Source organism: Carica papaya, chromosome 2, assembly GCF_054855325.1.
Source record: "Carica papaya isolate Zhongbai chromosome 2, ASM5485532v1, whole genome shotgun sequence".
In the NCBI taxonomy this organism is placed as follows: domain Eukaryota; kingdom Viridiplantae; phylum Streptophyta; class Magnoliopsida; order Brassicales; family Caricaceae; genus Carica; species Carica papaya.
The window spans coordinates 35,163,931-35,176,023 of NC_142310.1; the positions used below are offsets into that span (position 1 = coordinate 35,163,931).

General features: G+C 37.4%; 2 protein-coding genes and 1 long non-coding RNA gene across 5 annotated transcripts; 1 reads left to right on the top strand and 2 right to left on the bottom strand.

The window, feature by feature from the left end:
* Positions 1-503: 503 nt before the first annotated feature.
* On the bottom strand, positions 504-3,057 carry LOC148269008 (uncharacterized). 3 transcript variants are annotated; one of them, XR_015817360.1, is made up of 3 exons: positions 2,918-3,057; positions 2,444-2,542; positions 504-1,855 (listed from the first exon to the last, which is right to left on the bottom strand). It is a non-coding gene; the product is annotated as an uncharacterized LOC148269008 (long non-coding RNA). The 3 variants fall into 3 exon arrangements; XR_015817359.1 differs by having other exon boundaries at positions 504-1,124; positions 1,187-2,542; XR_015817358.1 differs by having other exon boundaries at positions 504-2,542.
* LOC110808538 (transferring glycosyl group transferase (DUF604)) lies at positions 2,485-5,348 on the top strand. Its single transcript, XM_088214381.1, has 3 exons — positions 2,485-3,546; positions 4,192-4,737; positions 4,851-5,348. Exons 1-3 carry the CDS (start codon positions 2,485-2,487, stop codon positions 4,959-4,961), a joined length of 1,719 nt encoding a protein of 572 aa, XP_088070507.1. The 3' UTR covers positions 4,962-5,348.
* A 1,876-nt stretch (positions 5,349-7,224) lies between these two features.
* On the bottom strand, positions 7,225-11,012 carry LOC110808587 (Protein kinase superfamily protein). Its single transcript, XM_022034120.2, has 5 exons — positions 10,686-11,012; positions 9,589-9,842; positions 9,202-9,391; positions 8,667-9,058; positions 7,225-7,964 (listed from the first exon to the last, which is right to left on the bottom strand). Exons 1-5 carry the CDS (start codon positions 10,825-10,827, stop codon positions 7,662-7,664), a joined length of 1,281 nt encoding a protein of 426 aa, XP_021889812.1. The 5' UTR covers positions 10,828-11,012; the 3' UTR covers positions 7,225-7,661.
* Between the last annotated feature and the right edge of the window lie 1,081 nt (positions 11,013-12,093).

Sequence of the window (12,093 nt, forward strand, 5' to 3'; positions counted from 1 at the left end):
AATTTATATAAAAGCTCACTTTGTCATTTTGTAAGAAACTTGTATTATGTCCTAGATAACTAAAGAAAGACTTCAAAATTAATTTCACATATGAATTTAATTTAATCCAAAAATAGCTTTGATGTGTAAAATTGTGGAGTTTAATACTTTTTTTGTAACGACCCCGGAAATACCTAAAAAAAATATATAATAATTTAAGTACGGAAGTGAAATAAAATGTTAAACTTTACATTCCTTACACAATAACTTAAAAGTACTAAATAGATTTATAGAATTAATTCTTTGAAAAAAATACGAGAAATAAAGAAACAAATGAAAAATAGAAAATATCTGGCATCTACTCGCAATCTTCTTGCAGGTCGGGCTCTGGAACCTAATACTCTTAATCTGAAATTGTTAATTAAAGGATGAGCTACACTAGCTCAGTAACGATATCACACTATATCACCGACACAGAAGTAAAAATTGGTATAAAATCGAAAAACCACTAATTGAGCATTAAATTTAGCAAATTCATTTATTAATCATAAAATCATTTCTCGTTCACTTACCATAGTGGAATTTATGAAAACAACCTGTAAGAACAATAATATCATACAGACCAATATTTCATGCATGATTAGCTATCATAGTACATATTATAAATCCATATCCATTATCAATAAATCCAACAATAACTACCACTCTTTTTACCAGCCTGCTGGTATCCATGGGGGTTCATAAAGATGCATCCGCTACACGTGAACCCTTTCCTCATCATTCTCAATTATGGGTCGTCCACATACCCCTTATGGTATGAGGGTGAAGCGAGTCGTCCCCCATACTTTATCCGGTATGAATGCCAAATTATCAAGTCTCCATACCCCGTCCGGTATGAGACAACGTTCACGGTAAGCTAAACTGTTTACTGCACCTACAGGCGGTCCCTAGGTTCCCTGAGTTTTTCTCCGAGAACTGAAACACACTAATAGTACCTACAAATGTTTCAAATAAACCCAAAATTAGTCTCAGGTCCTACTCGGCCAATTTTAGAATTTTGGCACGGCGGCTCTGCAATGCTTCTGCGACAGCGCCGCCGCCAACGACATAGATCCACATCAGATCGGCCGATTTTGCATCGATCCCTATAAAAAAACACGTCAAAGGACCTCGATTGGCTGAAAAAATACAAAAAATCAAAACTCACCGACGGCGGGGCTCTCCAGTGCGGCGGCTCCTCTGGCTCACGTTGCGGTTGAGTGTTTTGCTTTCCTCAACCTGTAGAAAAGAAAACAGTGATTACGCAAAACAGGAATCAAAAATGGTCTCATCGGAGGCGTTTTGTGAAATTCCCCGTAGCGGCATCGCCGGACTATGCCGGTGTTTTCCGGTCAATTGTGATCACCGGTCTTTTTGCTCTGATTTCGTCGCAGGTGAGTTTAAAATTGAATTTCATGTAAAATGGGAAGTTTACCTTTTTTGGCGATCGGAAAGGGTTCCAGTGCGGCAGCAGGTGGCGACGGTCGACTCTCCGGCGATGGGTTCTTGCGACTAGGGTTAGGGTTTGGTGCGGATGAAAGTTATTTATATCCATCCACTTTTGATCTGAGCTGTCAATCACATTTGATTTGAACCGTCCGATCACGATTAAATAGGGAATGAATCTGGACCGTTCATCGCGATCTAATCTGGATCGTCCATCGCGATTCACTCTAAGCCGTCCGATCGCGTTTGAATCCGATCGTTCGATCGCATTTAGGAGGGAGCGCATCCAGGCTGTCCGTGAGCGCAAAAACGAAAATTGCCCGCGTGCCCTCCCGCGTCAGCATCTTTTTCACTTGACGCGTCCTAGTTGGTCAAGACTACTGACGGGTGTCTGACATAGCGAAACTTTCTAAAATTACGTTTTGAACTATGTTTTCCGATTTTTCTTTCAAAAATACTTGCAAAACCTAAATTTTTACCCATTTTCTCCAAAATTATTTTCAATTAAATTCTCCATCAATTTTATTTTATTTTTTATTCTAAATTAAATAAAACAAAACACAATAAAATAAAATAAACTAATAAACATTATATCTATTAATTATTTAATTAAAACAAAAAATTTGTGGCTGTTAATTATATTATGTTACCATGAGATGGTGCAAATTTGAATTATATTATCTTGATTTAAATTAGAATTTATATAAAAGCTCACTTTGTCATTTTGTAAGAAACTTATATTATGTCCTAGATAACTAAAGAAAGACTTCAAAATTAATTTCACATATGAATTTAATTTAATCCAAAAATAGCCTTGATGTGTAAAATTGTGGAGTTTAATACTCTTTTAATTAGGATTTTTAAATCGCTTTTCCTTTTTAAGAAAAAAAAAACACGCATTCAACTCCGTAAATATTCCACAGTAAACACACGCCACAAACAAGGACAGCAAGAAAGTAAAGACAGAACAGAGACATACTCTCTTCTTTGTCCTCCTTCTGATCCGAACAAATCTCACCAATGTTATTAACACCAAAGAGAGAACAAATCTCTCCGTTCCTTCTTCTTCCTCCCTTCCCTGAATCATCAACCATGGTTAATACCAAAACCAGCAAAACCATATTAGAAGACGATGAAAAGAAGCAATTAACACCAAAGCAAAAGAGTATGATCAACATCCATCAACGCATTTCACAGACAGCCATCGTCAGAAGCCCACTTCCATGGCTGTTCGTCATCTTGTTCTTGCTCTACATTGTCTACTCCTCAAATATCCTTTTAAACCAAAACCGCAAATCCTGTTCTTCCTCTGCTCGCAGTCGTATCGATCTCCAGTCGTTCACCAATTCATCATCAATTCCATCACCAGTCTCTCTCACGCATTTCATCGAACATGACAATGGAGATCATGAACACGAACAAAACAAACAAGTACAGAGCAACAGATACCAACCTGTTATCCGTCGAAGAACCATCAAGCAACAGGACACGACGCTCCAGCATATTGTCTTCGGCATAGCGGCGTCGTCGATCTTCTGGGACACGAGGAAGCACTATATAAAATCATGGTGGAAGCCAGGGAAAACCCGAGGGGTGGTTTGGGTAGACAGGAAAGTCAGGACACAGAGAAACGAGAAGTTGCCGCAGATCAGGATCTCCAGCGATACTTCCAAGTTGAGGTACACCCACCGAACGGGAGACCGGTCGGCTCTGAGGATTTCGCGGGTGGTTTCGGAGACGCTGAGGCTGGGGATGAAGGACGTCAGGTGGTTCGTGATGGGCGACGATGACACCATTTTTGTGCCGGAGAATGTGGCGAGAGTGCTGTCCAAATATGATCATACGCAGTATTATTATGTCGGGTGCTCTTCGGAGAGTCATGTACAGAACATTTTCTTGTCGTATTCAATGGCGTTTGGTGGCGGCGGATTCGCCATTAGCTACCCGTTGGCCAAGGAGTTGGAGAAGATGCAGGATCGGTGCATACAGAGATATCCGGCATTGTTCGGGAGTGATGATCGAATTCAGGCTTGCATGGCTGAGCTTGGCGTGCCACTCACTAAAGAACCTGGCTTTCATCAGGTAAATTATGAGGGAAAAATTATTGCTTTAAATTATGAATTATGACACTGTTTTATATAGAAATTTTAATAGTGGCTTTTTATCTTCCTCACTTTTTGTTTTCTTTTTTGTCTTTTCATATTCTAGATAAATCTTATCAACTTCCTTCACTAAGTGGTAACCCCAGTTCCCCCAAAAGCAGAAATTAAACTCATACCTATCACTTATTCTAATAAAGATAATATAAACAGTGCGCTAACATTAGTTGTAAATAAGAATTTCGTTAATAATTTAAAATTATTGTGGAAAATGTTTTTATTAACTTTTTTGAGTTTTGAACCCTATCTTATACCTAATAGAAGGTCTATAGTAATTTTTTTAGTCACTCAAACAAGATAAGAGCTTCTACTATGTGAAAAAACTTCGTAAAAGATTTAAAATTTTGAATCAAATACCAAATTATACGAAGAAAAAAAGTAAAATCTAATTGTAACATAATTTAAGTTTAATGTTTAAAATGATAATTTGTCTAATCATAGATATTCTTCAACTATTCCAGTGCATTTTACTTGCAGAGCAAGCTCTAAATTCAGAGTTTTAGGTGGAAATCTTTTCCTTCCTAACTTATTATGCTGAAATTGAATCTAATGTCTATTATTGATGCAGTATGATGTACATGGTGACCTATTAGGCCTCCTGGGGGCCCATCCAGTGACACCACTTGTATCACTTCATCACATTGATGTTGTGCAGCCGATATTCCCTGGAAAGACACGGCTGAAATCACTGCAGCACTTACTTGGATCTGCTGAGTTCGACTCAGCAAGCCTAATTCAACAATCCATCTGTTATGACTCCGACAGGTTATGGTCAATCTCAGTATCCTGGGGCTTTGTGGTGCAAATTATAAGGGGAGTGATCTCTCCTAGGGAGCTTGAGATGCCCTCAAGAACATTCCTGAACTGGCAACTGAGAGCTGATTATATAACCTATGCAATCAACACCAGGCCTGTGGCAAGGCATCCTTGTCAAAGACCATTCATTTTCTATCTGAACTCTGCTAGATATGACAAGGCTAAGAAACAGACTATTGGATATTATTCCCTTGATAAAACTCGCCGGATTCCTCACTGCCGGTGGAGAATGGACTCCCCTGAAAGGATTAAGTCTGTAGTAGTCTTGAAGAGACCAGATCCTCTTCGTTGGCAGAAGGTAATCAAGTCGAAATTGCTTCAACAGCATAACATACACTAATTTTGTTCTTGTATACACTCTTAACACTATTTATCTCGGCATAACTGATAATAATTTTTGTTATTCTGCAGTCGCCAAGGAGGGATTGTTGCAGAGTTATGCCATCACACACCAACTCTACGCTGTACTTGTGGGTGGGAAACTGCCGAGACAGGGAGATCAGTGAATTGGTCCAGCAATAGGATCCATACTTTTGTTTGATTTTGCTTATGCTTTTCAAGATTCAGGGAGCAGTACAGGAAGAATGAAAGCCAAGCATATAAACGGAAACAGAACTCAGAAAATCTAGTTTTGATAGCCTTAGTTTAAAGCAGAAGTTCCATAGAAGCAAAATTTTGAAGCCAGAGAACTAATTATCTTTTCTATGTAAATTTCATACGAAAACATTGACAAGCAACAATTATCTCCACAAACAATTTAGTTTCATAAGCTCTTCACCTCATCTTATATTAGATTCTTAGTAGTATCTCAAGCAAACTAATTTTCTATTCTACTGCTTCTTCACTGCAAGATCTTCCAAGACAGTTCCAATACAGAAGAAATGAATCTTCCCTAATCAGTTTTATTCAGCTTATAACTTTCAGTTTCATTATACCTTGTGAGCTTCTGCGGAACAGATGCAACCAAATATGTATCGGATGCCAGAATCGCAAATTCAACATGAGTATTGTTAAGAGCAAGCAGCTTTTCCATCTCATGTATTGCCACAATTCTGCCGTCCTCAATCACCACATTTACTGATTACAGACAAAAGTGAAACATACAGAAGGTAGTTAGAGATCAATCAAGACAGTTCTGCACAACTAAATCCACTTATATTCTGGCTATATATGGAGGACAATCGCGAAGAAGTAAGTGATGAAAGAAAATGCATCAATTAGTTCTCGAATCTAACCAGCTTTTTGAAAAACCTGAGCTGATAGAAAATAATTTAATTTATTTTCCACACTTAAAACATTTTCTTCACATTCAAACAGAACTACAACATGGACAGGACCGGACAAGTAGATGCAAAGATTTAGTAAGTAAAGACTCGAAACCATGATTTCATGCTTTATGATACGTAATAAGCTGTAATTGGCATCTATATTTATCTTCTATATTATGTTTTGACAATATGAATTTATTACTTCTTGTTATAAATCACCTTCTCTAAGGAAAAAGAAAAATAACAAAACAAAACATCAAGCTCACGGGCAGTAGTAAGTCGTTTCCCATATAATCTCAAGAGGCAAATACTTGAGCAGGAAGAGCGAATTACTCTATGAAAGTATAAGAAATTTAGAAACGACGTCAAAATAAGAACCGATGCAACTCGCAGAAGAATTTTATGACAGAATCAGTTCAACATTATAAGAAAACAAGAACAGCCGTTGAAGAGACAATTAAGTGCAACAAAAACAAAGTGAAAAACAAGTGTTACAAGTTTGGTGCGAGTGAAACGATACCTGGATGAGAGAACAACCAGAGAACGGAGAAGCAGAGGAACACAGTGAGAGGAATGGCGTGCAACCACTTCTCTGCCAACGGAAATAAGCGGCAACGTCGAATCTCCCTCCTCCCTGATTGCCCCGAATAGAGGGGAAACTCACCAAAATTCCAATCCATTATCGCCGAAGAATATTGCTCCTTTCTGTCGCCGTTGGCGGTTACAATCTTCTGGTTCCCGATTTGAGCTTGGAGATTCGAAGAGAGAATGAATTTTGTTCCGGAGTTTGATTTTCTAGCTTTATTGGTGCTTTCTTTTCTAACAATTGTAAATGTGTGTCTCTCTCTCTATATATATTAATTAGACTAATTAGATCTATAATTAATTTAATTTATTTTTCTAAATGGTATTAAGATTAAGTGGACTCCTCTCTGGTCATGGAGGAGGAATGTGATCGTTCTTTTAAGACTTCTGTAACAACTTTTGAGCGGGAAAGCAATGCGCGTGCAACCAAACCTCGGTAAGAAAATTAGTGTGGCAAAAACAGTAATCCAACGACGCCGTTTTGTTGCGTCCCTCCCACTATGAGTTGCTCGTTCAAAATTTCGTAGGGTCGGATTCATGGGTCTTATATGCTCCGGTTGGGTTGGGTTTTGGTACCCGTACCTGGTTCAACCCGACACGTAAACAAAAGCAAACAGAATGTTTCCCTTTTGGATTATGAATTCAGATCCAAAGAAAACCACGATCCTGTTCTGGCTAGACATGGCAGATTGTTCAATTCAGACCAAGACTATCTTTAACACGATAAAGATCAAAATCAGGTTAGGATCATTCCCAGAACTGAAGACTAAACCGACCTGTATTCCATATCTAATCCAGGCAATCAAATACCCTTAAAACACCCATATCAGAACATAAAACACAAAATGAAGATCATACCAAGAACATTATTTTTCAGATTAAGAATGTGTTGAAAGAAATCCAAATTTCAAGACCATCAACAAGCTCATGGATTAGAAAATGGTGGCTAAACTATTATTTATAGGAATGTAGTTTCCTAGACAGAAGCATCTTACATACAAGACCCCAGGCTCAAATGTACACCCATGGGAGGCTGAGAAGAGGAAGAAAAGAGTAAATGGCAACAAATAAAAGAAGCTGTTTTCTTTTTTTCTTTTTCTTTTCCCTGCTCCTTTTTACCGATCCTACAAACGACCAACCGTGTGTAACTTTCTTTCAGTTTGCAACTTTACCACTTCAGCAAGATGAAACAATCGGTAAAGAAGAAACTTCTTTTTCTTGAAAGAAAAAGAAAAGGATGAAGTTTCCTATATTTTGTCAGATTGAGGTTGTGAATGAGATCCGCCTGTTATCCCCTGTGATACAAGAATTGATAACAGGCACTGCAAAAAGGTATTTACCATCTTTTATTGTTCCTAATTTATCGACCTCAGTTTCTCTGGGATCCTGTACTAGCACCTAATCTTCTATCATCAGCCCTATTTGCTTCCGAATGTGACGGGTTCCTTCTGGAGCTTTGGACTGGATGAGTTTGTGGGTCATATTTCTGCGAAGCGAGGTAATTCAGAGCCATAACTACATCAGAGATTACTGGCCGCATATTAGGCTGCTCCTGAACACACATTGCAGAAATAGCCAGAGCTTGATATAAACCTCTTACGGGATATTGACCTTGGAGCAATGGATCGACCATTTGTGAAAAACTCCTTCGATCTTTGAACAAGGGCCGGGCCTGCAATCAAACATTAAACTCTATTCATAAACTACCTTTGGATAATAATTATTCTCCTCTTGATTAACTTCCAATCCAATATATCTACTACATTTTCCCAGAACAGATAAAAAGACACTAATTTTTTATATAAGATTTTCTTTAGAGACAAATTATGACTAAACAAGCCAATATACACGTATCAAAGCAGAAAACTGAAAGATTTAACCTGCAATTACTATAACTCAAAACTTGGGGCAACAAACAGAAGATAGGCATCAAAAGTAGCGCATTGTGGTCCATTAGATTTATTTCTTGTCCTATTCTTTTCACTAAATATGCATACTATATAGAATTGGATCAAAATTTGTTGAATCACTTCCAACCAACCTACAATTTCATGAAGATGGTTTTCTAATTCCTACTTGGATAAGAATTAGAAATTTATCCCTAAGGGATACAAGTATTCAACATATTGAAGCTAAACTTGATGACTTGCCCTATGTTTCGCAGCGAGACGACATTGTGCAAAACCTTAGCTAGTTTACAACAGATGTTCACATAATTGTTATCTAAACTGTACGATAAACTTGAAAAGAAAAAAATGGGAGAAAACATACTCATGATTTTACAATGCCTGGCAATCATTCCAACAAGATATTTAGAGGAAACTCAGATTACAGAAATATAGAGCTAAAAGAAGTGAATAAGAGGAACTCTTACCCATCCAACCAGATTCTGCTCCTTATGCTCTCTTGTATTATCAATTGCTTTCCTTCCAGTAATGAGTTCCAAAAGCACAACTCCAAAGCTATATATATCTGATTTAAAAGTTAGTTGACCTGTCATGGCATAGTCCGGTGCACAATACCCGTATGTGCCCATAACCCTTGTAGATACATGCGTCTTATCCCCACTAGGGCCAACTTTAGCCAAACCAAAATCAGATAATTTTGGGTGATATCCCTCACCAAGCAAGATGTTTGAGCATTTCAGATCACGATATATAACGGGTGGCTTCATTTTTTCATGCAAATACTCCAAGCCCCTTGCTGCACCAGCTGCTATTTTCATCCTCGCATTCCAATCAAGTGGTTTCCTACCAGGTAGAAAATCTAACACCAATAAAAGCAAACAAAGAAAAGAAAGATGTTAAAAAAAATAAACAGCATAATGGTAAAAGATGCTACTAAAAAACCCATACAATTATATATCATTAGAATGATAATGGTGGAATACTGATTAGAAACTTACATACCATGTAAATGGTTTTCCAAGGATCCTAATGGCATGTACTCGTAAACCAAAAGTCTCTGATCACCCTCAGCGCAAAATCCAATCAATTTTACAAGATTAGGATGGTCAGCTAGACTTAACGTCAATACTTCAACTACGAATTCCCTGATCCCTTGGAGTCCATTTCGGTCAAGCTGCTTGATAGCAACAACCTAGCCACCAATAATAACAAAAATATAGCCTCAACACCAACTTGTGTTATCAAAGATTAAAATGAACAAGCACTGAACTTTAGCTCATTAAGTTCAGGTGATCAATTCCAGACCCAAGTGACATCAGAGAAGCTCATGACAATAGATAGTTCATCTTAAATAACATCTGAGAATAAAACTGAACCACACGAACCAACCTGGTTGATTTTCTCCAGGTGCCCCTTGTAAACCTTGCCAAAACCTCCTTCTCCCAAAAAACAATCTGACCTAAAGTTCCCTGTTGCTGCAGCAAGCTCTTCAAAGGTGAATGTCTCTGCCCTCTTTCCAGTGCTTTTACCATCCTTAGAAACCTCATCTTTCAAATTCAAATTCTTGACATCTAAAGACAATTGGTCGTCCTTAGAGAGCTCCTGTTTATCTACATTCCTATATGGACTGACTTTCATTGTATCTGTAACACATCCACATACAAACAAATAAAAAAAGGAATAAGAACAAAGAAAAAGACATAAGAGATAATGCACATGGGGAGGGAAGGCCAAAAAATTACTTCAATATAACTTTTACAAAAAGTGTCTCCAAAAAAAGATTACAATCATGCAAAATTTAAAAGCAAACAAAGAAGATACACGGACAAAAAAGAACCTCAAAGGACAGGTTTTTGGACTACGGATTGGCTTCCTTCTCATCATGCAAACAAACACGGCATAATAGCTATATAAACACCAAAACAAGCATTACTACATAGGGAACTATACTGTCTAATCAAGTAGGAAGATTAATGATTGGTGTAATTTGACTACCATTTCACACAATCAAAGCTGCCAGTTCTCTAATAACTTACTCAGAAAGAAGATGAAGATCAACACCGCTTGACCTAAAATTAAACTGAAGAGAGCGAGAGACAGGGAGAGAACCCAAACAACAGAACATTAAGTGAATGCATAGAAAATGGAAAAATGTAAATTTCAATAAAGAAAACTATCAAGAATCAAAAACCAACAAAAAACTAACCCAAAATAGACTGAGGAAAAAATAAACACGAATAAAGAAATTTCAGAAAAGAAAAAAGGCGACTTTATTTTTTAATCTAAAGAGAGAAAAAAAAAATAACCCAACAAAAATCAATTTATCCATCTTTATCAATCTGGGAAAGAACAAATATCACAGAGAACAACCCATAAGAAATGAGGGAAAGCTCGAGAAAAGGAAAATGAAATTAAAGACCAAATACAACGCATGTAGTTTCAAAAATTTTCAAAATCTTATCAAAATAAAAAAAAAAAAAAAGAACCTGAACTAGGTTGCGTTTGATCATCGCGTTTGTGGCTATTACTGTTGTTGCCGACGATATTTTTTTTGCTCTTATTCTTCCTCCTACTGTTGCTGTTCTCTGATTGATTGCTTGAACTTCCAGAGCAACCAAAGCAACCCATAGTAATTACAAAAGAATTTTCCCCCTCTTTCTTTCCTTTTCCTCGGCTGTTCGGAGAAACCAGGACCCAAACACCCGAACAACTTACAAAATGGGATAGAAAAAGAAAAGAGGGCTGCAGAAAACCTTTAGAGAGAGAACAGAGAAAGAAAAAAAAAAAGAAAAAAAAAGAGCAAGTGAGAGAATGTATGATACGTTTCGATGGTTCTTTTAAGGAGTGCTTTATATTTCCGGATTGAATTGACTGCAAACCGGATCATAGTAATTAATCAACTGGACTAATTAAAAAGGACCACGTGTCCTGTTTTCGTCATCCTCAACGCGTCGGTGATAAATCCAGTGCGAAGCAGGTGTTAACTTGAACGAAGCTTGACGCGCCACGTAGTCACGAGGCTGCGCGGTCAAAGTATCTACCAGACGGTGTCGTATCTCGCTTCCTTTGAGCAATGAAACAGCTACTTTCCCGATGACGTTGCGAGCTATCATTGGCCCACTGTGATTGGGTAGAAGCCTGGTTTTCGCTTCGTATCTTTGTCCTCTTTATTTTCTAGAAGTAAAATGTTTTTTTCGTTTTCTGATTTTCTCTCCTCGCCGTTTAGGCTTTTTTATTTTTCTTTTTAAATATTCAATATGCTGTCCTTTATCACCCGGCGGTGACGTATGCATCACCCGGGCAGCCTTAGTCGCCGTCTGATTTAATTAAAAAATATTTTGAGACACGAAGGTCAAAACGCGGACCCACCTCGATGTTTACGTAGGATATGGGCCCCGCTCACTGACCTACGCGGTTTTCCATTTAAGATTTTAACGGTGATCCACGCGTTTAAAGCTCACCCACCAAGATGAAGAGAGAAAATAGACGAGCGAATAAGGGAACGACTCGTTTGGGAACTTGAATGTTGGGAAACAGGTGATCGCCGCTCGCATTTAAAGTTAACAGTGGTTTTCAATTTTGACCAAACGCCATGGTTTGGTTTTAACGAGGAAGAGGAGATTTCCTTCATAAACATTTATAATGAGAAGGAAAACTATAAAGATGCCTTGGAAAAAAGCACGATAATTTTGATTGTTAATAATAATAATCAGAAATACAAAATATATCTAAATTAAATTAATTTAAAATTTTTAAAAGGGTAAAATTTTCATACTTTTAATTTTACAAAATGCATCATCATTGGTTAAAAAATTTAATAATAACTAAATAATTATTTTATTAACGAATTAATTAATCATAGACTACTTCAAAAATTAGTATTTAACTTAATAC

What these genes read in the sequence shown, in the direction of transcription:
- LOC110808587 (XM_022034120.2), bottom strand. Translation starts at nt 10,827, where the DNA reads ATGGGTTGCTTTGGTTGCTCTGGAAGTTCAAGCAATCAATCAGAGAAC. An exon ending in TCAAACGCAACCTAGTTCAG is followed by an intron (nt 9,843 to 10,685) that starts GTTCTTTTTTTT and finishes GATGTGTTACAG; the next exon opens with ATACAATGAAAGTCAGTCCA. An exon ending in AGCAGAATCTGGTTGGATGG is followed by an intron (nt 7,965 to 8,666) that starts GTAAGAGTTCCT and finishes GTTTGATTGCAG; the next exon opens with GCCCGGCCCTTGTTCAAAGA.
- LOC110808538 (XM_088214381.1), top strand. Translation starts at nt 2,485, where the DNA reads ATGTTATTAACACCAAAGAGAGAACAAATCTCTCCGTTCCTTCTTCTT. An exon ending in AAGAACCTGGCTTTCATCAG is followed by an intron (nt 3,547 to 4,191) that starts GTAAATTATGAG and finishes TTATTGATGCAG; the next exon opens with TATGATGTACATGGTGACCT. An exon ending in ATCCTCTTCGTTGGCAGAAG is followed by an intron (nt 4,738 to 4,850) that starts GTAATCAAGTCG and finishes GTTATTCTGCAG; the next exon opens with TCGCCAAGGAGGGATTGTTG.